Below are 26685 nucleotides of genomic sequence, written 5' to 3'. Positions count from 1 at the left end.
CTTACTCTGGGGAGGGCCTGAAATGTGAGGCAGCCTCAGACAGAGGCAGCAGCCTCTCCTAATCCCCCTGCCCTTGGGTCCTGCTCCAGTTGTGTCCTCAGCCAAAGAGAAAGAGCCTGGATGCTCCTGAGTATACTTTCCCCATCTCTCCCATGGCCAGGCCCTTGCGTGAGCACCAGGAAGCTCCTTGAAGTAAGGAAGAAGCAGCACAGCAAGGCTCAGTTTGGCTCCGCCAAGGGACAGAACTTTCCATCTTGGGCAGCTTTGCAGAAGCCACGGGCCTGGTGAAGCAAGCCTAGAATTGGAAACTTGGAACTTGAAGAAACCATAGAGGTTACTTTATTGTTGGGGAATCAGGCTCAGTATATTCATCAGGGAAAATGCTATAAGAGACCCAAAACTATCTCTCAGAAGATAAAAAGTCCAGGTCGGCAGGGCTGCTCCACAAGGTCACTCAGGGACCCAGCTACCTTCCATCTTATTTCCCTGCATACCTCAGGGTGTTGTTTCCATCAGCATAGTCAAATCTGGATGCTAGAACGTCCATATTCTAGCTTGTGGGAAGGGGGAAAACAGTGGGCCCTGGACAAGCAACTTCCTTGTAAGTAAGAGAGGCAAAAGTAGATTATTATCTCTCCTGCTTACAAATGAGAATAACTCGTCTACACCTACTTGCAAGGGAGTCTCCACTTGGGGATCCATGTGCTCTGGCGGGAGAGGAGAACAGAGGCTGAGGATACCACCAGCCATCTGCCATTCTCAGGAAGGAGAATTCACAGAATTCACAGAAGAGAAATCAGAACCAGAATCAAGATTCAGGCCTCAGCTGTCTGAGAGGCCCGGGGCTGCACTGCAGGCTGCCCCAGGCTGTGGCTCAATCTGCCAGGCTTGGGGATATCTAGTACAGGCCGTGAGTGGTGGCTGATGGTGACATCAGCTCTGACAGGACTCAGCTATCCCTATGACTCACCCAAAGGGTGGCCTGCTGCTGGGGCTCAAAGCTTGGCTTGGAGAAGCCCAGGCAGGTCCTGGGTAGCAGCAGCCATGGAGGAATATGTGCCTCCAGAGGGACATTTTTTTCACCAAACTTGTGTCATTTGGGAACTGGCTGGGCCTCTCAGACAGATCAGGTCCTGGGTGGAAGAACTCCATCTTGGGGCAGGGGTGGGACAGGAGAACACTGAGAGACGGGAGGAGTGCTCCCCCACCAGTGCCACATACCTCGGCCTCTGCCTGTAGCATCCAGGAGGACTGCTTCGGAGATGTGTGTGCTGTTGGGACATGCAGTTGTAGCTCCAAGGGGACCACCTGCATGTGGGTGTCTTCACTCTGGGGAGCTTGTTGGTAACAGTCTGTTTGCTAGAAATGAGTCAAGGTGCAGAGCCCCACAGGCCAGTGGGCCAGGGTCCATCAAGCTCAGGAGCCCCAGCCTCAGGAACATGTGGGAACACCTGACCTCTGAGACCCAGGTCTCCAACCTTCAGTGGACAGGTGATCAGTAGGGTGGGAGAACACAGAGATGATTCCTCCTCATGCAGAATGGGCACTCAGATTGAGATTCTGAAGCTGCAGGTCCAGCTGGGGTGTTCATAGCCTCAGAGAGGAGAGTTGGGTTCCAGGAGCCCCCTTGGTGAGGATCTCTGAGGGATGGGAGGTGCAGAAGTAAAGTCATTTAGAGATTGGGAGTCCCATACTCCAGCTGTGCCTCACTCCGGCTGTGGAAGCCTGTGAGCTTACCAGCACCTCACAGGGCTTTGTCATAACCAACTCTCAGAACAAGCTAGTTGGCTAGATAAATAAGAGAGTGGAGAGGAATATTTGAACCAGGCAAATTCTCCCAACTGGGTGTAGGGTGGTGGGAGTGAGAAGGGCAAGGGAGAGTTCAGAATCTCGGAGTTGGGTTGAGCGCTGAGGCCTTATGCCTGACCCAGTTCACTCCCAAAGCAGGGGGCTGGAGGAGAAGATACAAACACTTAGAGCTTAATAGTTGTTCTTTTATCCCTGCCACACAAATAATTATACAAATAACTATGTAATTAACTCGAGCATTGTGATAAGAGCTATGGAGGAAAAGCGCAGAGGGCTGCACCAGGCTGTAACAGGGAGGTATAACCTAGTCTTCAGGGTGGCAGGGTACGCCACCCTGATGAAGGAAGTGACATTAAACCTCAGGCCCAAGGGGTGAACAAGAGGTCTGAAAGAAGAGGAGAGGAAGAACATTCCATGCAGAAGGAACAGTGCATCTGCAAGCCCAGAGCAGGTGGTGGTTCAGACAATGGTAAGGGCCGTACACGGCAGTGCAGGTGCAAGCGGATGTGGGTGATGGGAGATGCCTCCTGAGAGCCTGCTGGGGCAGAGCCAAGGTACAGGGAGGAAAGGGGGTTTCTGCAGAGGGAAAGCCACTGCAGGTCTGAGGTTTGGCTGACAAAATCTGATATGCTTTTTAAAAATATTATCCTGTCTGGATGATGGGATCTCAGTGTGGATGCAGGGAGGCCAAGGAGAAGTTCTTGCAGCAGTGGGCAGAAGAAAGTGTCTCTTGGACTAGGGCAGGGCAGTCACTGTGTGATTGGAGGGAGTGTCAAAAATGTCTCTCTGATTTATTCTACATTTTAAAAAATTATAAATTACTTATTCATTAAAGGTAATGAAAAGATTCTAAAAGTGTATAATGAAAAGTAATTCTTTTCCCTTAATTCCCCACCATCCATTCTCACCTGCTGAGGTCACCATACTGACGACTGGAACAGGCAGTCTTGCACACCTTTTCTTCATGCATCTAAACAGAGAGAAGTTTTCTTTTAAATGGGATAATACTACTTTATTCTGCAACCTACTTCTCTTGTTCAACAGTACATCACAGACATCTTTTGCAAGTCAATAGCTGTAGCTCTAATTCATGTTTTAACAGCTGCATGATATTCTACAGCTTGGTGTATGAAAATTTATTTGATCACTGATTGACATTGATATTCAAATAGTTTCCAGTTTTCTGCCACCACAAACAATGCTGAAATTATAGGGTTGTACTTACATACTGGCGATTTTTTCCCCATTTCCCCTAGGATACATTCCCAGATGGAGGATTTCTGGGTCAAAAGGCAGGTGCATTTTTAATTCTAATAGCTAGTGCCAGCTTCCTTGCTCCAAATTGTAATAGATTGTGCCAGATTACATGCTGAGCAGCAAAAGAGAGTACCCCTTTTCTCAAATTTTTAGCAGACCTGAACATTTGACTCTTAAAAAAAAATTGCCAACCTGATGAATTAAAGTCATGAAAACTTATTTTGCTTTAATTTGCATTTTCCCAACTAGCAATGAGGGATAAGCATCTTACTGGCCATTTAGATTTCCTCCTTCTGGAATAGATTGTTCATAATAGATTGTTCATATTTTTCTTTTCCACTGTCCTCTGGAGCATTTGTCATTTTCTTTACAATTTATAAAAACTCTTTTTATATTTGGCATATTTTTCCTTTTATTGATATGTATTTTGCAATTATTTTCCTAGAAAATCATTTGTCTTTTTTCTTTGTTTATGGTATCTTTCACCATCAAAGTTCTAAACATCATATCTAGTATATCTATCTTTCTTTTGTTTCTCTTGCAGGTGTCCATCAAATTTACTCATGCTTTTATTATCCAAATCTATTCAGTTTTTCTCTTAAAATTTCTAATATTTCCATTATTTCACTTTCATATTAAAATCTCTAACGCTTTTGGAACACAATCTTTTTATTTGCTGGGTAGGGATCCCATTTATATCTTCCAGTATATGGATAAACAAGTATGGCAGCACAAATTTTAAAACAGCTTTACTGAACTATAAGTCACATGTGATGCAATTTACCCATTTAAAGTGCCCAATTTGATGCAGTTTAGTATACTCACAGATAGGTGAATCACCAGTCAATGTTAGGACATTTTCATCCCCTCAGAAAGAAACCCTGTTTTGCTTTGTATTTATATTCCACAAATAAGTGAAATCATGTGGTACTTGTCTTTCTCTGCTTGGCTTATTTCATTGAGCATAATGCCCTCTAGATCCATCCATGTTGCTGAAGATGACAGGATTTCTTTTTTTTACAGTTAAATAATATTCCTTAATGATATGGGTAACTGTTGAGCCACTGTGTTGTATACTTGAAACCAATATAAGATCATATATGTGCACCATTTCATACAGCAGTGTATGAGTTCCAGTTTCTCCACATCTTCACCAACATTTGTTATTATCTGCTTTTTTGATTCTAGCTTCCTAGTGGGTGTGATTTGGTATCTGATTGTGGTTTCACATGCATTTCTAGAGATGCTGAGCATCTTCTCAGGTGTTCATTGACTTATTTGTTCATCTTCCTTGGAGAACTATCTATTCACATGGTGGTACCATTTATTAAACTTTTTTCTCTGATGATTTGAAATGCAGCTTTCATCATACATTAAATTCCTTTCCACATTTGTATCTATTTATTGGCCCTTTGTTCCTCTGATCTATTTATCTCTCTCTGGCTTATGCCATACTGTTCAGATCATGGTGGCTTCATATTTTTTTTATTAAGGTATTATTGATAAACACTCTTATGAATGTTTCACTTGAAAAACAATGTGGTTACTACATTCACCCATATTATCAAGTCTCCACCTAAACCCCATTACAGTCACTGTCCATCAGTGTAGTAAGATTCCAGATTCACTATTTGCCTTTTCTGTGCTAACACTGTCTTCCCCATGACCTCCCACAGTAAGTGTACTAAACATAATACCCCTCAATCCCCTTCTCCCTCCTTCCCCACCCGCCCTCCCACACCCCTCCCCTTTGGTAGCTGCTAGTCCCTTCTTGGAGTCTGAGTCTGCTGCTGCTTTGTTCCTTCAGTTTTGCTTTGTTGTTATACTCCACAAATGAGGGAAATCATTTGGTACTTGTCTTTCTCTGCCTGGCCTATTTCACTGAGCATAATATCCTCCAGCTCCATCCATGTTGTTGCAAATGGTAGGATTTGTTTCTTTCTTAAGGCTGAATAGCATTCCATTGTGTATATGTACCACCTCTTCTTTATCCATTCATCTACTGATGGACGCTTAAGTTGCTTCCATATCTTGGCTGTTGTAAATAGTGCTGCAATAAACATAGGGGTGCATATGTCTTTTGCTTCATATGTTTTATTATCTAATAAATTAAGTTCTCTTGAACTAGTCTTTCTTTTCATGTTTTCTTAACTAGCTCCAGATATTTATTTTTCAAATGTATTTCAAATTAAATTTTTTTATAGTTCTAAAAAACTGTTTTAGTTGGGATTCTAATAGAAATTGCATTAAATCTATATATTACTTGTGAAAGGACTTGCTTTTCATGAGAGTAAGTCCTTTCTTTGAAACGCAGCTGCCTTTCTGTATGCTCAGGTCTTGTTATATGTGCTTCAATATGACTTCATGACTTTTTTCAAAGAAGACTTTACCTTTGTGCTGGTTGTTTTAAAGGTATTCCTGAGTATTTTATAGTTTTGTTACTATTGCAAATCATCTATTTCTTCATTTCTAATATATCACTGCATTTAGAAAAAACTATAGATTTGTCTGTATACAGTATGTTTAGCTACTTTCCCAAATATTTGACCTAGTAGCTTCTCTGATGAGTTCATTTTCTTGTCTTATTGAATTAGTTAAAATATCCAAAAAATGTTTACTAATAGTGATGATAATGAGCATCCTATCTTATTCCTAGTTTCTGGAATTAACTTCTGAATGTCATTGTTTATATATTTTCTCTTGGGTTTTGGTAAAGAATCTTTATCAAATTGAAGTATTTTTTTTCTGTTTCTGTTTTGTTTAATATTTTATTAGCAATATTTGCTGAATTTAATCAAGTGATTTTTGACATCTATTACTATAATCATATTTTGTTCCCTTTGTTGATGTAATGACCAATATTGATACATTTATTGAGGTTGAATTATGTTTGTAGTGTTAAGATAAATGGTCCTTTATATGGTGCATTATTCTTTTGATATTTTTCCCATATCCAGTTCTCTAATATCTTATTTCAGATTTTGCACTCATTCAAACTGGTCTGAGACTTTTTTCTTTCTTTTTAAATTCAATCTTAATGAGGTTTGGGAATTAAGAAAACGCTAGCTCATAAAATACACTGGGAAGATTTCCAACTTCTCTTGTCTGGAATAGCTTAAATAACATTAAAAATCATCTGTTTTTAAAGATTATGTAAAACTCATTTTCAATATTATCCGTGCCTTGTGATTTATTTTATTTTATTTTTTAATTATGTAAAATACATATAAATAAAATTCACTATTGCACCCATTGCTAAGTATACAGTTCAGTAGTGTTAAGTATGGCCACATTGCTATGCAACCAGTCTCCAGAATTCTTTTCTTCTTGCAGAACTGATATACCCATCAAGCAAAAATTCCCCATTTCTCCCTCTCCCTGCCACTAACAACCACCATTCTACTTTCTGTCTCTATGAATTTGACTATTCTAGGTACCTCATATAGGTGGGATCACACAGTATTTTTTTTTATGACTGGTTTATTTTACTTAGCATATTGTCATCTATGTTTTAGCACATGTCATAATTTCCTTCCTTTTTAAGGCTGAGTAATATTCCATTGTGTGCATATACAGTTTGTTTATCCACTCACCCATTAGAAGATACCTGAGTTGCCTCCAGCTTTTGGCTATTGTGAATAATGTTGTTATTAACATGGGTTTATAAATATATCTTCAAAACTTTGTTTTCAGTTCTCTTGGGTATATGCCCAGAAGTGGAGTTGCCAGATTATATGGTATCTTGTGATATTTTAATAATAGAGCTTTAAGTCCTTTTTAAATCTCCTGTTTATTGACCTATTCAGAATTTCATTTTCTATGCTCAATTTTGAAAATTTTCTACTTTACTTGGAAATCATTTGTTTACTCTAGGTTTTCACATATATTTTCTTAAGCTTACAAATATTATTGCCATAATGCTTTACCCTTTCCTGTACCTTTTATGTATTTCTTTCCTTATACCTAATATTGTATATTTTTGCTTTTTTTTCTTAACCAGGTTTGCCTAGAAGGGTTATTGCCATTTTGTTGGCCTTTTCAAAAAACCAGTTGTAATGGGGTATAAATTTTCTTTTAATTACATTTTCTATTATTTGTTTATTTTCTATTTAAATCATTTCTGATTCTACCTTTACTGATTTTCTAGTTTCTTGTGGTTAAGTTTATTCTCTTTCTAATTTTTTAGATTAATTAAATATCAAGTTCTCTTGCTTCTTTTTTTATATTAAAAGCATCTAGGGCTATGTTTTTCCCTCTGAGTACGGCTGTCCCATAGATTCTTAATGGTACTCTGTGTTTTCCTTTTCGCTACTAGATTATTGGCAATTCCAGTTTTGATCTTATTTTTGATCCAGTAGTAATTTAAGACAGTGTTTCTTAATTTCCAAGCATTTTATGCTTTTGGCCTTGAAGTTAGCTTTGTTTGACATTAATATTGGTATTTCTACTCTCTCTCTGCTTCTGGGTATATTTTTGCCCATTGCTTTATTTTCAGTCCTCTTTGTCATCTTGTTTTGGGAAATTTTCTTGCAAATAGCATTTGGCTGTATTTTATTTTTTAACTTAATCTATTTTTTGATAGGGAAACCCAGTCTCTTCATATTTAGTGTAATATACTTATATACTTAGCGTTACTTCTCATTTCATCTTATTTTATGTATTTATTTCTTCTTTTATTTCTTTTTTTTTTTTAACTTTCGCTAGCTTGGTTTAAATTTTGTTTTACTTCCAGATTTCTGATATTAAGAACTAAGTGGATGGTTTACTAAAACAAGATTGGGAAGAAATATCAAGAGTTCAACTTGGATTTTAAAATTTAAGATCCCTTTGAGACATTCAAATGGAGATGTTAGGCAGGCATTTGGAAGTCCTACAGTAAAGCTCAAAGGTGGGATCCTTAGTGAAGGTCACATACACTGCTGAGGGTGGCACCCCAGGGAAGGTGTTCCAGGAAGGCTAGGACCTCGTCCTGAGGAATGCCGACAGCTAGAGATTGGACGAAGGAGGAAAAGCTGGCAATCAGCAAGAACTAAAGAGAATATCCATGGGGGTAAGAGGAAAACCCAAAGAACATGTTAGTCTAAGGAAGAAACATGTGCAGGAAGGAAGAAATTAAATGCATTTAACACTGAGATGTCAGGTAAGGCAAGGCCTGAAAATGGTTCTTTAATGACATAAAAGTCACCGGTGAGTTCAGCAAACCTTATAGCGTCTGAAGCCAGATAGAAGTGGGTGCAAAGAGAGTGAAAGGTAAGGAAGCAAGACAAGAAAAGGGAATAGTTAGCCAAGAATCTCAAGGATGGCATGTGGCCCAGGGAATTCTTGTGATGTGAGTGAGACACAGGAGTTTGTTTGCCTGTTGTGGTGAAAGGTCCAGCAGAATGGGGAGACTGAGGGGAGGGGAAGAGCCCATGGACACCTGGAGAGGTGGTAACAAGTGGGCCAGAGCACATGCTGAGGCACAGAGCTCAGGAAGGAGGAGGCCAAGTTCTCCAGGAGGGAAGGCACATGTGATGGGAGGAGCATAGACCTGGAGGCAGGGGAACTGCCCCTGACACTTCCCTTCCTGTCTGACACTTCCTCTCATCTCATCAAGGTAAGAGGTGACACCATCTGCTGAGCCTCGGATAGAAGAGGGGGACCAGAGCACTGGGGAGATGTTAAGGGAATTGAAGCAGAATATCAGGAGCGGGGAAGAGCAAGCACGACATCAGGAAGCCCTCCAGGCGGGAGGGTCAGTGGGAACAGAGCCTGTGGTCAGCCTGACAACACAGATGCCCTCTGGGGCTCCTCCTGAGTTCCACTGCCACCAGGCAAAGCTGGCGGGGGAGGAGGCTGCTCCCCTACTATCGTTCCAGCCCAAATTTACTCATGCAACCTTTCCCTTCATGTCTGTCATGTAGCTAAGACAGTCTAGAACCTAAAAGCCACACAAGTGCCAAGTACCAGATTTCATATTTTTACAATAATTAGATCATCTGATTCTCCTCTTTAGGATCTTCCTTTCCAAAAAGTTGTGAGGCCTTCTACGAAGGTTTGCACGTGTAACCCAAGGGCCCTCTGGACACCACTAGATTTTGTATTCTGGATACAGTCATTTTTTTCTCTAACAATACCAGGGTTGGGAGGTGGGGTTGATGGGCTAGGGGAACAGATGCCTCCCATGAAATAGAGCTGCTGCCCCACACTCTTGCCAGCTTGTCATCCACTCCATGAATGCAGTGCAGCCAGTGACCAGTGCAGCCAAGCTGCTGACCCTAGCTGCTCTTGTCCCTCTTGGCCCAGCAGGGAGATACCTTTCAGAGCAGGATCTCAGACCAAAGCTGTGGGGTCCCAAGTGACCTGGTTCCCCATTTGCACCACTACCTTCTTCTTGGGGTGCTGATTGGGAGTGGGTCAGGCCCTGCTTTGCTCCACACCTATAACTGTTGCCCCTCTTAACTCCAGATCTCGCTGTTCAGTTTGGTCCCCTCATAAGTAGTGCCTCTCAGGAACCTTACTGTCTCTCCTTCAGAACGGCCCCTGTCGGGAACCTCGGTCCTTACGGTAGGTATGTCCATGTCTAGATCTCAGCTGTAGACTGAGTTAGGAGTGTTTCACCAGGGCTTGGGGCCCATATAAATTTAGACATGGAGCTGGGCATTTGTTTCCACATCCCTGACCACTCCATGATGGTTAAGCTCTCTGAACTCTTTTCTCTTCGAAAACCAGGAGGCAGGTCTTCTAGAGCTCACACAGACCTCTGGGGTGAGTGAGGGTGGGGGCAGGGGAGGCTGGGTGTTCATCCCTCAGGCTGCGCTGCTTGTGAACTCCCGCCAAGGAGAGATACTCAAATGCAGGGCCATCCTAGGCTACATGGTGCCTTTGTGCAAATTAGCAAAAGGTGCCCTCTCTGGGTGGGTGCAACCCATGCCAGGTACATGGCTTGGAGAGCAGAGAAAGGGCAGAATTTCAGTATCCCTTGTCCCGTGGGCCTGATACCCTAGTACAGAGAACAGCTGACACTAATCTAGGCAGGGGCCATGCCCAGCTGCACAGAGAACTAAATCACACAGAGACCCAAATGCTGGGCCTCCAGAGGAAGCGTGTGCTTGGGTTCTGGTCCCATGCCATCTGAGATCCTGGGGAAAAAACGATGCTGCCCAAGGGTCTCTCTGGCCATCTTTCTTGTTACCTAAATTCCAGGAAAGCAGAGTTCCCTTCCCTGCCTCTGCAGTTCCTATTTTCTCCTGTGTTGACTCTCCATACTGTATCTGTTCTCCCATCCCTGGGGAGAGCTGAAACCCTGCTCCCCTGGGCTGATCTTATCTCCCAGGCCACACACCCCTCAGCAAGGCAGACTTCACACAGAGTCACCCACTTAGAAGAACACAGGGGAGCTATTTCCTTAGAGGACTTGGAGAAGTGGGCGAGGGATGTCATGAGAAGTCATTGAAGCAGGAACCTGCAGGGTAAGTTCAATTACAGTGAAGCAGTCCAGAAGGTCAGGAGTGTTAAGATTGCTGTTGGAAATCAATAGATAACACCTGAACTGAAATAAGGGGTAATGGTGGGTAATTATAAATATTTCTCCAGATCTCATGAAGGACCTGAAATGATAGAATAAGTAGTCAGGGCTTTGTCTTGTGGACAAAGGGGAGCCATCGAAGATTTTTGAACAGGAGAGTAGTGGGGTCAGATCTTGGCACCAGGAAGATGACTTTAGCGGCTTGTGCAGGATGGCAAGGAGGAGGATTTGCCAAACTTGGGCATGGATTAGTTACCTTCAGTGCTAGTGAGATTTAGAGTAGCAGATTTAGGACATAATTCTGAAGAGCACCTCTGAACACCCTGCTTTTCTCCACTAAATTGAATATAATTTATTCAATTATTTCACAAACTTTTCCAGATACTAACTGTGTGGGTCCATGTGCAAGGATGGAGGAGGACAGGAGAAAACAGGATGAGCCTCCCTTCCCCCCAGCTTTCTCTCCACCCTGCAAACAGAATGTTTTGATAAGTGAGGGCTCGGGGACAGCATAAGGGTGACAAACTCCACCTCCCCCACTAATTAAAATTTTTAAAAAGCTGCTATGGAAGGAGCGAATATTAGTTTCCTGATTTATAAAGCCAAATGGATTAAGCTCATTCATTGCCCGAGGAAACAAAAAGGAAATCTTCAATACCTCTGTGCACATTGAGAACAGGAACAATACTGGTCTTTAGAAAGCAGAAACCTAATTTGGGGGAATCAATTACCCTCTGTGTCCCTGCCTCTGTGGGCTCTCTCACTTGCTCTCTCTCAATAGGGATTTCCTGGGAGGTAAAGTGTGGAGAAGTTGATCAGCCACAGGAACACCCTTGGTTCAGCGTTGCAGCCTAGACTGAGGTGGGGGTGTGTCTGGGTGTCAGGCACTTGTGGAAATGGGGGCAGGGCAGGGTAGGGAGGGCTTTGGAATAAAATTGGAGGAGGGGACAGTATTGGGATGGGCCAAGGAAGGGGGCGATGGGAACCTGGTGTTTATAGCTGGGGGTGGGGAGCAATTACCATAGCCCAGCCAGTGCACAACAGGTGATGGCAGGGCAGGTACTGTGCCTCAGCCTGAACCCAGCGTCCCCCACCACCTCCTGATGCTCCCAGTTTCTCTTCTGAGGTCTACGCTTTTCCCCGTGGGTTTGAGATCGCAATGGGCAACAATGGGGCAATTATGAAAAAAGAAAGGCGACCCGGTCGCCTGCCACAGTAGTCACGGAGTCACATTCACAAAGTCACACACAGAATCACTCTCACAATCTCAGTCATTCCTGAGCTGGGTCTCAAACCCTAGCCCACAGGCCCCAACCCCAGAGCCACACCCAGCCCCATGCACTCTACAGTCCCTTACAATCACACACAGGGAGTCCCACACTCACAACGACAAGGTCACAGACTCAAAACTACACCCCACCCTCGCCCTCCCACCCTCAACTGCACACATTCCGCCACCCGCGTCTCATCTTAAGCTCACACAGCGGCTCACCACCCCACACAACCCTCACACTGGCATGAGGGGACACACACACACACACATACACACACGCACACACTCTGGCTGTGCTTTTGTGTTTTGTCAGAATTAATGAGAAAAGTTCCCGTGCCCTGCGGGTAATTAGTGTCCTTGGAGTTAAATAAGCTAATGGCGGGCACCTCTGGCCCAAGCAATTATGTTTGTGTATTGAATAATTGATTCAAAGGGGGGAAGGGCCGCTAATCAGATCTGCGCATAATGAATTGATTTAATTAACAGGGGAATCTAAGAGGCCCTGGGAAACGCAGGCTTCACTCGGCTGGGGCGAGCGCGACCGGCGCGGAGAAAGAACGGGCGCGCGGCGGCTGCGGCTCCGGCCCGGCCCGGGCGGCGGCTGCTCCCGCGGCATCTCGCGCAGCTCCGGCGATCCCAGCCCGGCGATCCCAGCCCGGCGGACGCACCTCGCCCCCGCCTCCGGGTCGCGCCTTGCCCGCGGGGCTGAGCTCCCGGAGCGCGTCCGTCCGCCCCCATCTGCCGCCGCCGCTCCCGTGGCGCGTAGCCCGCGCGGGGCCGGCGGGAACAGCGCAGGCGGCGGCAGCGGAGTCCGAGCCGCGCGCCCCTCCGCGTCCTCGGCCGTGGCGGACCGGGGCCGCCCCGCGACCATGGTGTTGGACCAGGAGGACGGTAGGTGCCCAGCGCGCGAGGTCTGGAACGCGTGGGGCGTGCGGTGCAGGGTGGGGAACGCGGCGCGGGCCCTGCGGAGGCCACCCCGCTGGCGGCGGCAGCGCCCCCCGGTCTGCCTCGGGCCGTTCTGCTGCTTCCGGGAAGCGCGGCTACTGGATGTGCGCTCGGGTGTGTGTGTCGGGGGTGCTTGCCTGGGCGCCCGAGGCTCGTCAGCTGGGTTAGGAAGTCCTACGGGCCACTCGGAGCCCGCCAGCCCCGCACGCGCCGGCCGGGAACTTTCTCAGTGGCTCTCGCCGCCTCGCAGGCATAGGGAGCGCCTTTCTCAGCCGCGCCGCGGGCTTTCCGAAGGAGTCCACTGCCCCCCAGCCTCCCAGCCTCCCAAGGCGTCTGCACGTCCCCCATTCCGCACCCGACTGCGGAATGGCTCCCCCAAGGGGATACCCAGAGAACTTGCGGGTGAGCGTGCAGTCAAACCAGCTTGGTCCTGGTCCCTTCAGTCTGGAACTTCTGTCTGCGGGGTGGCTGACACGGCTTCGCCCCGGCCGGGCTGAGGAGGGCGCTGGTGCTCGGTTCCCCAGGCCTAGTCTGTGGAGAGCTGCTCGGCTGGCTAGGGTACGTGGGTGGGCTATACCTCCAAAATAACGGTGAAATTACCTTGAACCCAATGAGATAAAAGTTTCAGAGTTCTTCAGTGATAATTTTGTATTAGTAATCTTGAATTCCCTTATTAAAAAGCCCCCACCCCCGCAGCCCGCACCCCGCCAAAAATTGGTTCTCACAAAATCTGGTTCCACCTTCGAGCCAACTCACGCCCTTTCCCATTCCATGCTAGCTGCCAGTCTCTCAGGTGAACTCAGCCCTCCTGGCCATGGACCATCCCCAGGAGCCAGGGCAGTTCCTTAGTGCCTAGGAGATGAGGCCCTGAGGCAGGAAGCTGGGCGATTTGGTGTTGGTAGGCAGCTGCTGGTCTGCAGGGAAGGGTCTAGCTTCTGGGCCTCTCTCTTGCCGTGCCTCTCTCTCTGGCCCCACTAGTTCCTTGTTCCATCCTACCACATCTCACTATGGTGATCAATTCTCCTGGTTTGCCAAGGACTGACCGTTCTGGCTTTAGTGCTCAAAGTCCTGTTTCCTGAGACACCCCTCATTCCCCTGGAGAAAACCTGTACAGCTGGTTAACTTTCATCCACAACTTTCTCAGAGCAGTTGTGTAGGGGTGGGGTGGGCTTCATCAAGGGGGTGGGAGACAGATTTCTGGGATGCAGATTTGGCCTAGGCCTCCACCTAACTAACACATTATTACTGCAGCTTCCTAGAAGGCCTGTCCACGGCTTCCAGAAACCAAAAGAGGAAAAGTTTGCTGACTGTGCACTTCTCCACTCTAGCCAGTTGCAAATTCCTGTGCATGGGCTGATTTTGTGTGAGTAAGGGGCTGGGCAGGTCATCTAAAATTGGCCACCTGTCATCCTGATTGTACTGCAGGATCTGTAGGTTCACTCTGTTCTGTAACTGTGGCAGCCACAGGGAAAGAACCCTTGTCACTCTGAGTGCCTCTCTGAGTATATCAGCTTGTGACTTGGTCTTGGAGACAGCTGTCCTGTGCTGGGAGCAGGGCCCTCAGGCTGTGGCAAATCTGACAACCTCCACTGAAGAGTTCTGGAAGATCTGGTCTGCCCAGGCCCTCAGGCACTGTCTCTCCCTTCCTTTCCCAATCACAATTCAGGAACCCTTATTCAGGACTTTCCTGCCAGGTCCAGGGACAGACTGCTAGGACCTGCCCAAAACTTTGTAGAGCAGCCAGTAGCACCCCTTTTCTCCTCACCACAACCCTGGGGTTTATCAGCTGGCCTTTCTCTGCTGTCCCCAAAGGCCTTTCAAAGGCATTTTGGAACACTCTTGGTAGTATCCAAGCTCATCACCTGTGGAATGTGTTGGGCACAAACTACCTCCCCCAGCCCCAGAGGATTGAAGGTTTCCACCCTGGACCTGGAGGCAGCTTGGGTGGGGGTAAGCATGGGCATGGGGGTTACCTGCCTGCCCAGCAATTCCCATGAGCTGAGAGGTAGGCTGCCGGATGAGTGAGGCTCATGTCTGGCTCTGTCAACCCAGCAGGCCCCTGTCTGACTGAAAGCTCAAGACCCCTTATCCTCCAAGGCTTGCTGGGTAGCTCTGTAAACTAGAAGGCTTCTGTGGATGGCCTTCTCCAGATCAGTGTGGGAGCTTGATGCTCACAAGTGGGGGTGCAGAGAGAGCTGCCTGTGGGCACAAGTAGCCTTTCACACATAGTGCCAGTCCCCTGCAGACATCACCTACCCGCGGTGCAGCCCATTGCTCAGCAGCATCCACCTCCAGCCTGCTCCAGTCCCTAGGTCAGGGCCCCTGACTCCCCAGAGGGATGCCGGCTGTGTGGATGCTAACTGGGCACCTTGGGGCTGGGGAGAGCTAGTGTTGGGATAAAGAGTCCCAAGCATAACACATGGATGGGAGAGTGGGAAGATGGCTCCAGCTAGTTGAGCCCTCGTTTGTGGGCCAGACCCACTGAAAGTGAGAAGAGGCCCCCCACAGTCTCGAGTAAAGCTGCATCCTGGAGTGAGTGCCTCCAGGTAGCACAGAGGTGTCTGCAGCAAGAAGCTACCCCTTGCCAGCCTGTCAGGCCCACTGCTTGCCACACTGTCTGGCCCCAGCCCAGGCTAGGGTGGGGTGAAGGGCTGGCACCTATGTGCCCATGGCAGCAGTGCCATAGCTTCCCTCAGACCCTTGGGGTGTGGCTTGGGCCACAGTGGCAGGGGAGAGATGGAGCTAGCAGTCCCGAGGGACAGTGAAAAATATTTAACATCAGATATACTCAAGCACTATTATGATTAAGTATTCAAGATGAAGGAGAAAGTGAAACTTTCTGAGCTCCAGATGAGGTATTGCATTAGAAGCAGCCTCCCTTCTGTTTTCTCAAAGCCTGGCCTCCTCACTTAGGATAGAGGGAGATGGGCTGCAGCACCACTCCCCCATTTCTCTCCCCTGTCAGGCACCCTTCACTGGGGCTCTCAGGGCTTAAGAGGCACAACCTGGCTCCCAGCTCTCATTTGTATCCAATAAACCCCCCAAATGTCCAGAGCGCCACAGTTTACAAAGCACATTCACATGCATTATGTCCATCTCATCGCCACAGCAACCTTGGATAGCAGAGCAATTCTCCCACTTCACAAACAGGGAAACTGAGGACCAGAGAAAGAAAGTGACTTGCTAAGGTCCATGTTTGTAATAGGCAGAGATGAGATGAAATCCCTACTGGTCACCCTTTGTACCTCCAGGGACTTCAGTTTCCTTCTCCTTGCCTAGGTCTGGTTCTCAGAAGTGGCTCCAGGGATGACTCTCTGACACTCTGTCTGGAGCCTTCCTTGGGCTGGAGAAAAGCCATTTAGATTTCCATCACATCCTGGAACTTGGCACTGTCAGGGAGTAAAAAAAAAAAGGCTCTTGGTATTTAAGAGTGGCCTTCCTGGAGTAGGCAGCCTGGGCACCAGCTCCAGGACTCTGGGAAGAAGGGTTCAGGAGGAAAGGAGATGGACACTTTTCCCTTCCTGTCTCCTGAGTTACAGGGCAAAAAAATGTCAACTTGGTGGTAGCAGGAATCTTTGTTTTGTTCACTGCTGTATCCCCAGTGCCTTAATATATACGCTCAGTAAATAGTTGTAGAACGAGGAAAGCCTTCAAGGCCATGCTGTACTTGCTCAGAGAGAAGTTGAGACATGATTCCACTCCCCATGGAACCCGGATGCTCTTGGGGAGCTGCTGGGGTGATGGTGTTGTATGTCTCACAGTGGGAGAATTCGTGCCCAGTGGAAGGTTAACTTTGCCAAACAATCCAGCAGGCAGCTAGAAACCCCAGGCAGAGCAGGTGGGAAGGGAAGGTACAAGGTCAGAGAAAGATCGCCCGAGGTTTGGGTTGGGGGACGGGGGCAGAAAGCAAGGCTGAGGGGATGGGAGTGACAGATGGGGTGGTTCAGCCCACAAATAAGGGGATGAAGACCCTGGGTCCTGAGCAGAGACACGCGCCAAGCTGGGGCTGAGCGGCCTCCAGGTGGCGCTGCGGAGCCAAGAAGCTGCTCGACTCCACTCCCCATTAACCCGGCAGGGAGAGGGGGGGGCCTCGGGAAATGTGTGCATTTATTCAGTAGCAGGAGTGCAAACCTCATACATTGAGGGAGAAAGGCAGCGGGAGACAGCCGCCGAGATTCCCCCATCTCTTTGAATATAATTTTAGATTGAGATTCAGATTAAATCCGAGGGGAAAACACTTTATGAGGCTGAAAGCTGTGTCGTTGCCAGAGCCAGGGTTATGAGCTATCAAATGCAATTACATTAAGACAGATTATACTGGGCAAATTGAGCCATTTAGAAGGTGAGAATCAAAGAAACGGCTCTGATCCTCTTTTACCCCTTCTCTCTCCCTCCCTCTGTCTCTAAATTGCAGTTCGTAGTTCCTTGCAATTCTGAGGCACAAAAGTAGGTGAGACTGCTTTTGTATCTGCGAAGTGCTTCACTCCTGAATGTAATTCTAGCTGAGTGCAATCTAGGTTAAGAGCCGGACAAGCGGGTAATTAGAGCCCGCTCACCGCCCGAGGACCGGCCGCCCGCGGAAGCGCGCCCGGAGTAGGTGCCTTCTCCCAGCCTAGCCGAGCTGCGGCTGGACACGGAGCGCCCGAGATGATGGTGCTGGACAAGGAGGACGGTAGGTGGCGGGCGGAGGTCCCGACGCCCTGAGCCCCCTAGCTCCCTGCCGCGGCGCGGGGTGGGTGGATGTGGGGACACACAGACGGGACACGGGCGCACACATACCGGGCTTTGCGGGATTGACAGGCAGGCGGGGCGCTGGGCCTGGGTGGGGGGTGGTGTAGGGGCGCTGGAGAGGCCGGGGGGCTCGGGGCGGGGGCGTGAGTGAGCCCGGGCCCCGGCCGCGGGCGGGCGAGCGGTGCGCCGGCCGTGTGATGCTCTTCGGGGCCGCGTGGAGGCTCCGGCTCCCCTCCAGGCTCGGCGCAGTGGCGCTTCGCGCAGAGCGTTTCGTCTTTGCGGCTGCACCCTCACCGCAGCCATCACCCTCGCGCCGGCCGCGTAACCCGAGCGCTGAGCGCCTAGCAAATCAGTGGCTTCGGGGAATCGGACTCCAGAGCTTCCGGAGAGTGCGCGCGCGGGAAGACGGCGCTCGCCTCGGGGAGCCCGGCGGGTGAGGGGAAGGCCAGCTGGAGCCTTGGGGACACAGCCGCCCGCGAGCATGCCTCCGTGAGAAAAAGAGATGCCTCCCCTCTTGGCCCACTGTCTCTCTCTGGCTCCTGAGCACAGAGACGGGAGTTCGGCCCAGAGGAAGAAAGTATCCTGCTACCGGCCAGTAACACTCCTGCAGCAGCGGCCGGCGAGGGTGGCGTGGACCTGCCTGGTCAAGGGCCCAGGTGTGCCTCAGAGGTCAGAAAAGAGGGGGCCCATGGTTGCTGGAAGCCACTAGCAGGTGGTCTCACATGCCCCAAAGCCTGCCTGACTGGGAGTGCCCTGTAAGTGTGGTGCAGGTTTGCACCAGAGAAGTTTGGGAACACAGCCCCCTTGAAAGTAAAAACCAAGTGTTTGCCCTGTGATCCAAGGGCAGCCTGCAGGTCAGCAGAGTGGCCATTCTCTGGCTGTTCAGGCCCTGCTGCCTGGTTTGGTGGTGGTGTGGGGATGATGTGGGTGCTGGCAATCCATGCTGCCACCTGCCTTCTTCTGGTAAGGGACTGAGAAGGTGGGTTTGCTGGGAGTCAGCAGGAATCCTCTCAGAGTGATTAGAGGGCCATCCTCTAACCTTCTGTTAGTGCATCTCCACTAGGTGCCCTCTGCCCACTAGGTCAGGGTGGTATTGACATGTTCACTTGGTGAAAATTCCAAGTGACTTGCTCAAGATCATACAAGGTGTTCATTTTGCTGCTACCACAAGCTGATGCGCTAGCTTCCCCACCACTCAGACCTCCAGCTGGGAGCAGCATCTAAAGTGTCTGGCCTGGGGGTGGCATGTGGGGAGCCCTGCGGCCAGTAAGCCCACGGAGACCATTTCTCAGCATGTGTATAATACGAGAGGAAAGGAGCAACTACATGCTTCTGGCCAAAAGAATCCATTTGCCAGGGTCTGATTGGGGTGTGACATCCATCTCCAGGATGCTCTTCTCCCCTCCCCGGGCTCTGTCAGAGGACCAGGCTTGTGCCCTTGTGTATAGAATGAAAAGGAGAAGGAGCAAAAAGACAAGGGGGGAGGAAGCCTTTTTTCGCTAACTCCCTATTATCACAGATCAGTCATGGCCATTTGTAGACTTACTTTCCCCCTTAGTAAAATGAGGGGCTTGGAGAAGTCAGTGCAGAGGTTCCTTCCTTGGTGTCTGGGAGCACTCTACTGTGGACAGCATGTGGAAATCAAGGTATGTCTTTAGCCTCGATTATTTGGTAGGTTGGCTCCCCAGGTGCAAGCCAGAAATCTAGAAGATCTGGGAGGCCTCAGACAGGGAGATTGGTCTCATGCAGACAAGATGGCCCCACCACTACCACAGTGCTCTGTGCAGGCAGCCCAAAGTGATACTAAAGGCTCTGTGATACTAAAGGTTTTTAGATGAACCCTGAATGGGAATGGATCTCTGGAGGTCATTTTAGCCAGTCTCCTCTGCCTCCAGACCACAGTGCACCTCAGCCACCCCAGGCATATGTGTTTCCCCTAGTCTCCATCAGAACTTTTATGGTGACCCATAGTTCATGCCATTGAACTCTAGGGCCCATTACAGCAGGAAGCAAGGAGATGGCTGGGGTCCTGAGGAGCTGCTTGATTCTTCTGCCCAGCCCAGAGGTAGCCTCCAGAAGCAACCTTTGTGTTCATAAATCCACCCTCCACTCTCCAGTGGAGTCTGGCATCCCCTGGTTCCAGGAAACCATGAAGGTGGCACTTCTACAGCTGGGGGAGGAAGAAAGGCCCCGGGTCCACTCACCTGCCCCTGCAAACCCACTGCCCAATTACGTACTCCGTCAGGTGACCGTCTGACTTCCAGGACAACATCGGCTCCCAGGGCCCCCAAGGAGTGCGTTCCTCAGGGCTGCAACAGTGCACCCTTAGTCTGGCTGCAGCAGGGGCTCTGGGCTCTTATTAACCACCCCCAACGCCTTTTCTCCACCTCACAGTGTCTTGTCAGAAGAGGCCAGGGCTCCTCTGGTTGAAGTCAGGTCTGCCAGCTGCCGAGCACCAAAGCTCTTGCTCTGCTGGGCTGTGGGGCTTTCATGTTGTACTTCTGAAAGATCATAAAATATCAATCGCTTTGCCGTAGCAACGGGTTTTAAGAGACTTTCTGAAGTATTGAATTGTCAGGAAAAAAAAAATTTTTTTTGCTTTTAAGCACAGTGCATTATTAATAAAGTAATCCATTAGGTCGAGCAGTGAAGGGCCACCACAGAGAGGAAAGATCTGTTTGCAAACGGTTAAACTTCGGGTTTTAAGATTAATTGCTTTCATTTGGACGCTTGCTCTTGGCCTAGCCATCTCCACTTTACTGGAACTCAGGGTCCAGGCTTTCTAAATGCCATTGGACCTGCCTGTCAGCAAAGGGAGGCCAGCTCCAACTTTGCTGGAGAAAGAGCCTTATTTCCCTAGCACCAACTCTTGGGCTGGCACTAGGCTGTGGGCTTTCCGGGGAGGCTTGCAGTCCCAGGGGAGTGAAGGGAGTTACTGCCCTGAGCCTTGAGAGTCAGATCGCTCCTCAGGCTGTTGGAAAAGAGGCCCTGGAGTAGGGACAGACCGCAGAGAGTCCAAGCAGCTCCAAGAACAGTGGGAGCCTTGGGTTGTAGGGGGATTGGGCAGGAGAGGATGCTGAGGGCACCCCTTCGAGGGTTCTGGGGTGTTTCCAGGTTCATGCTGGAGCAGGGTGGTTCTGGGTGTGAGCTGCCAAGGCCCAGCAGGAAGGCTGGGGTGACCACAGGAAGCAGCAGGCAGACTGGAACTAAACACCAGATATGATTCCTAGGGTATTTTTAATAAGTAAAAATGCCCAAGGAGAGTGGAGCTGGACTGAGGACGACCAGAGAGTGAATCTTCAATTGTTAATGACCGCTGTGAGTATGGCCTCCACAGCTGACTGTTGATCCTTGGGGCAGGCTCTTGGCTCTGCATCAGTACTGACCAGCCATAGCTCAGCCACAGGACCTCCCGGGATCTCCCATGATGCTCCAGACCATAGAGAGTCCTGGGGCCTCTTCTGGCTGCTGAGTACTGGGCCTCACGAGGCGGGCAGGGTGGGAACCAGGCCTGGCACTCGCCCAGTGCCTGGAAGAGGAGTCATCATCTGCACCTACCATGCCAGCCCCAGCAGTAGCTACCTCCTCACTGCTGGGAACGAGGCATCGCAAATCTTGAGCAGCACAGACAGCTGCTTCCCCTTCCTGCTTCACAGAGCGCCTGTAAAGATGGGTCTCCCCAACCCCTTCTGTAGCCTTGTGAAAAAAACAGGTGCTTCTCTCTGTTCCCTGCTTTTCCATTCATTTGCCCACATGGAGCACTAAGGGGGGGGCAGGGAAATAACATAAATTGGTCTGTCATCTGGAATCCATGTCTTGCTAATGTACCCAGATTAACCCAACTGTAAATTGTCTCCTTGGATGGCGGTGTCTTGCTAAAAGTTTCCCATATGATTCATGATTTGGATTGCTTTTAACGGCTATTGGCTAAGCAAGCTGGTGACTGTACAAGGTGATGCAATTGGCATTAGTGAGGGGAGGCACGGGAGCGTGTAATGCAGTCAATACTGCATTAACTACTGATGCCCAATTACAGGCAATGGGAGAGAGCCTTTCAGGAGCATTAGGACGGGGGAAGCTGAGCTCACTGGCCACTGCTCGCCTAAAAGCTTCACCCTTTATGTGCTGGGGCTTCCGTGCTGGCATGGCCCTCACTTGGCCTCTGTGGCTGTGGGAGCAACCTTTCTCTCCTGCTGCCTCTCTCTCTGAACATGTCCCACAAAGATGCTTTTAGCACATGGAAATAGGCATTTTCCTAGAGCCAGGGCCTGCCTCTCATCCCTTCAAAGAATTGACTTCCCACCTCACCCTGTGTCCCAGAGTCAGACCTGGCGGCTGCCCCACCCACTTCCATTTAAGGAGCCTCTCATCAGGCCCCATTTGTAAGCTGGACCAAGAGGAGGTCTATTTTGGTCTCTTTCCCTTGGAACAGATGGATGATTGCCAGCGAGCATTGGCGGCCAACCCCCTGTGGTAATGGGCAAAGGAGACATGAGATTCAGCCTCAGCACAGCTGGGCTGCTGGTGCAGGGCTGTGGAGTTGGGAAGTGGCTGTGATTGGACAGGCTGGGCCTTCTTTGAGCAGAAGACAGAGCTGGGGAGGCCAATGGGGGCATGACCCAAGTCATGCTGGGGTCCTCAGCAGATGTGGGCCCCCTCAAGAGCTGGATCCCACCCAGGGCAGAGTGCTCCCAGTAGGCCAAGGCTATTGTTCACGTCCATCTCCAGGAACCCCTGATCAGGGGCAATAGGAAGATTGGAAGGAGTTGGTGAGAAAGAGAAAAGGGCATGGGTACCCCCGTGTGCCAAGGACCATTGAATTAACTGCTATCTCCACCATCCTTCTGAGCTCTGAGGTCCAATATGTCCACCCAATTTGAAGTTGCTTTGCCTCTACCCAGTCATCTCTATAGTGAGAACCTTATATAACTGGTTGGATTGTTATCAGAATTAAATGAGGTAATGCCCACGTACACATGTGATAACCCAGAAGAACCTCCTGGCTCTGTGCGGTGATACTGCTCTCTGCCCAGCTGCAGTGTGAACTGCAGTAGCCCACTGCTAGGCACTGGGCCCTCACCTTTCCTCCTTCAGTTTACCCCTGGCCATTGATCACTGCTGTCCAGGGGGCAGGCTGGCCTTGCTACTCTAGATCCCCAAGGCAAGTCGCTTCATGGGAAGAAACCTCCAAGATCACTCTTCACAAGCCCCTCCATTTAGAGGGGGATGGTTGAGGCTTATGGGTGCAGGAGAGTTGCTCAGGATTATGTAGGGAGATAGAGCCCAGAGCTTCAGCATCTTTCTAGGTTCCATGCCCTCTTCCCTGGCCCCCCCCAAAACATGATGAGGCTAAGTGGTAGAAAACTCTGATTAGGAGAACAGCGGCTTGGATTGGCATCATGTGCTGATGCACCCCAGTCATGGCCTTCACCAGCCTACCGACAGCCCATGGGATGTGGTTCTGTCCTCAAATGTAGGACCTTCTGGCAGGTGCTGATGGGTACTAACCTGGCCTGCACCTTCATGGCTAGAGGAGCCCCAGAGGCCCATATGGCATGGCATGTCCCATCCCTGCCTTCCTGCCCTGTCTGGAGTTGAGGAACACAGAAGCATGCAGGACATCTTCCTACCCCCAGGCTTAACTCTTAATGGTGATTTTCCTGGCAGGTCTGTGCTCAGGATAGGACTACACCAGTGGAGTCAATTTGTGCTGGCTTCTAAGAGCTGACTTTGCACATCTCTTTCCAACTCTGAGTTCAGTGACATCATATGGTAGCTTGAAATCAGCCATGGTGGGAGTATTACCACCATGGACATTGGCAAACACCACGAATCAGGGTTTTTTCAGGACAGCCTGGTGTGTTCAGTTGTTTGTCAGCACAGGCACACCACTGAATGGCATTCATCTGGGACCCAAACACACCTCTTGCTGTTCTGCCACCACCATTCTCCCGTTCCACATCCCATCATTCTCCTGGTACTCACTGCAACGAGGTGACCCAGCCTGTGCTGCCCTGACATTCTGCCTGAGACCTGCTGCCATGCTAAGCTGTGCAGGTCTAATTTGTCTGCTCTGGTTTTGTGTTCCATGCACACCCTGGTGTTTATCTCTTGCTCATGTTGTCCCCCTTGCCTGGCTTGCCCTTTTCTAGTTCTTGCAGGAGCCTACCAGTGACCAAAGCCTCATATAGACCATTCCAGGCCATGCTCAAAGTCACATCTGCCCAGCCTAGTAATAAGTTCATCTCTGATTGGAGTGTGTTAATTTTATGTTCAAAGGTGGGAGCCCATGGGGGCTGACACAATTGGAGGCAAATTAAAAGCAAGTGATGTGAGAGGAATGATCAGGCTGGTCCAGGTCACAAGGGCAGATGCCCCAGAGTGCAGGCCTGCTGGGTGAGGTTGGGTCACCAGGTCTTACCTCGTACCCCTTCCCTACTGGGCTTTCTTGAGTGGCCTGCTGTCTTCAGGGGAAGCTTGCTGGCATGATTCAAGAGACCCAGCTTCCAGAACAAGCTGACTGCTCTGTCACTTTAAACAACTTAACTGGCCCTATTTTCACATCTCCGCATGGGAGCAACACCAGACGGTGCCTGATGTCCATGTACACAGTTGATAAACCAGGAAGCCCCAGTCTGTGTGAAGTGACATTGCTCTCTACACAGTTAGTATGATCTCTTTGGCTTTAGCCTCGTGGTGTTTAAGGGTCATAAAAACATAATAGCTATAGTTTTACTGAACCCTTGCTTGAAGGTGAGTCATTGTGCAGTGCACGTGTATCATTTAGTTATTGTGGCATAACCAACCATCCCAAAACTCAGAGGCTCAAAACAGCAGGCATCTGTTTAGCTCTCAGATTGTGGATTAGTGAGTGATATAGGGGCTGACAGGGCAGTTTTCTGAGTCTCAGCTGGACCCACTCATGCCTGGCAGTTCGCTGATCACCTGGACGCTGCGGGTAACAAGTCTACATGTCCCTCATCACCCAGCAGGCTCTTCAGCTCGTTCTCATGGTGGACAGGTCCAGGAGAGAGAGAGTGGAAGCACACTTGGGATGTTGTCACTTCAGCCACATTCTATGGCCAAAATCACAAGGCCTGCCCAAGTTTAGGGCAGGGTGGGGGATGGGGGAGAAGGACAGGCAGAGGACAGGTTCCACTCTTGAAGGGAAGAGGTGAAAAGCCACATTGTAAAGGGTGTGGATACCAAGAGGTAGAGAATTGGGGCCATTTCTGTACTCATTCCACTAAAGCATTTTCCATGTTATCAGCTTGCTTAATTCCCTTAGCCACCTTAGGAAAAATCTGCTATTCTCATTTTACAGATGAGAAAACTGCTGTACAAAGAGGCTGTGTAATTGGTCGCAGGCCCTACAGCTTGCAAGTGCCCGAGCTGGGCTGTGAAGCCAGGCATCTGACTGCAGCGTGTGCTCTCCTCTGTGCTCTGCTGGCTGCCTGATTCCAGCTGGCAGACTTGGAGATGGGGAAGAAGGACACTCAGGGAGAGTTCATGAGAATGTGGGTAGAGCCAGCAAGAGGACGACTTGAGGCGATGGTGAGGGAGGCTTGCCGTTGCGGCTGCCGTCAGAGCCCTAGCCTGTCCCCCATGGGCAGGCCTCCAGGGAGGCCACAATGACGTCAGCCCCCACTACCTCCTCCAGCTTCTCTATCCTGCAAAGCCACTGGACATGGGAAGGGGTGTGATGCTCTGTGGTTACCAGCGCTGACTTAAACCTGGGTATATAGGCAGATGCAGTCAGGCGGGAATCCATTCATTGGTTAGCCCCTCACCTCAAAATGGGGTGGTAAGTGGGCTGGTGAGAGGCCTGTGTACGTACATTCATAAACCAGCTGATTGAAAAGCAATATTTCAGATAAATACAAGCCAGCGATCTATCAGTGGTTGTAATAAAACCCAGGCTTCAGGCTGTGATTTTATTTTGAAATAATAAGAATTGCTTGATTCTTTTTACTTGAGTTACCATGGTAATTCCGGCATAGAGCAGTGTTATATTGATTTAGAAAGTGGACAGTAATATTTCTTTTGTGTTATTCTGTTTCTAGGCCTTGATTTCTAATTTCCACTTGGAGATTACTTTTATAAATTTCTTAAGTCCTTCCACTTTTTTTCCTCTCTCAGTATAATTTTCCTCTTATACACAGCTCTGTTCTGAGCTTATTGGTTTGCTCTTATTTTAAATTAAACTTGCTGGTTTCAAATATTGAAATGACATCTTTGTCTGTGTCTGTACTTTGGTTTAGCAAAATATTACAGTCTGACGTTTTCTGCTTAATAATTTAAGGGAGGCATTCTGTCGGCCCTCACTGGGTGCTGTTAACTTATGACTTGACCAATGCGGGCCTTAAACTCCTGACATTTTAATATTGTGTGGCGGGAGCAACCAGCCCTTTGCTCTGAGTCTCTGTGGAGAAAAATCCATGTGGTACCCAGAAGGGAGTTTTAATAATTCAGTTTTGCCGGCTGACACAATGACTGGATCGAGAGGAAACCTGTTCTTCCCAGACAAGTGGGAGCGGCTCTGGCTTGAACTCCTCCGGTCCACAGCCAGCACCTGCTCCAACCTGTCTCTCCTCTCCCCTGAATCTAAGAACTCCAGTTCTTGATCCCTGGTGACAGGTTGCTGGGAAAGGATGGTATGGGGAATGCTTGTGGGTACCATCAGAACGCTTCGCTTCTCTGTTTCTTGTTTCCCCATTTGCAAAACTAGTGGATTTAGCACAGGCTTTGAGTCAGGCTTGATTCAAACAGTGCCTCTGCCGCTTGGCCAAAAGTAGTAAACTGGAGTAGGAATTCCAACTAGTCAAATGGGTATGAGCCCAACCACCTTTAGGTCTGTTGAGCCTTCAATACATCAAGCTCCTGATGGTCATGTAGGTGTTTGATTCAGTTGCCCTAACCTTCCTAGGGGTTTGGTGAGGAGGGGATAGAAAGTGGAAGTAGGGGTGCTCTGGAACACTTACTCTGCTGCAGACATGCCTGGGGGTAGAGCCCTGGCAGGATTGCCCTGCCCAGCAGAGAGCAGAGGGCCTGGTTAGGGCAGGCTGGAGAGCAGGCTCTGCCCTCTGGGCTCCTCTTCTCACAACACCCCATAGGTAGGTCTGGGCTCTGAAGGGAAGGTCACAAGAGCTCGGGTTGTAGGGCA

General features: G+C 49.1%; 1 protein-coding gene and 1 long non-coding RNA gene across 7 annotated transcripts in view; one reads left to right on the top strand and one right to left on the bottom strand.

Moving 5' to 3' along the window:
- The window catches only part of LOC118934977 (uncharacterized), a 2834-nt gene extending 55 nt beyond the window's left edge, over positions 1-2779 (bottom strand). The window contains exons 1-3 of one of the 2 annotated variants that reach the window (XR_005033649.2): positions 2718-2779; positions 1222-1359; positions 1-315 (exon numbers count right to left, since the gene is read on the bottom strand). The exon at positions 1-315 is cut by the window's left edge and continues 55 nt beyond it. This is a non-coding gene — a long non-coding RNA (uncharacterized LOC118934977). The remainder of the gene's footprint in view (positions 316-1221; positions 1360-2717) is intronic. The other variant, XR_005033650.2, reaches the window with a different exon arrangement.
- Positions 1-26685, top strand: part of LMO1 (LIM domain only 1) — a 132524-nt gene that overhangs the window by 79641 nt on the left and 26198 nt on the right. Inside the window, exons 1-2 of one of the 5 annotated variants that reach the window (XM_036931001.2) lie at positions 12184-12737; positions 17213-17463. The exons of 1 other annotated variant lie outside the window; for it this stretch is intronic. In XM_036931001.2, coding sequence (XP_036786896.2) covers positions 17439-17463 — 25 coding nt within the window. In that variant the 5' untranslated portion in view covers positions 12184-12737; positions 17213-17438. Of the gene's footprint in view, positions 1-12182; positions 12738-16921; positions 17464-17702; positions 18179-26685 lie in introns of those variants that run through there. 3 more of the 5 variants (XM_036931002.2, XM_057507325.1, XM_057507324.1) reach the window with 3 other exon arrangements.

Source organism: Manis pentadactyla, chromosome 9, assembly GCF_030020395.1.
Source record: "Manis pentadactyla isolate mManPen7 chromosome 9, mManPen7.hap1, whole genome shotgun sequence".
Classification (NCBI taxonomy): Eukaryota; Metazoa; Chordata; class Mammalia; order Pholidota; family Manidae; genus Manis; species Manis pentadactyla.
This window is presented reverse-complemented; position numbering and strand designations above follow the sequence as displayed.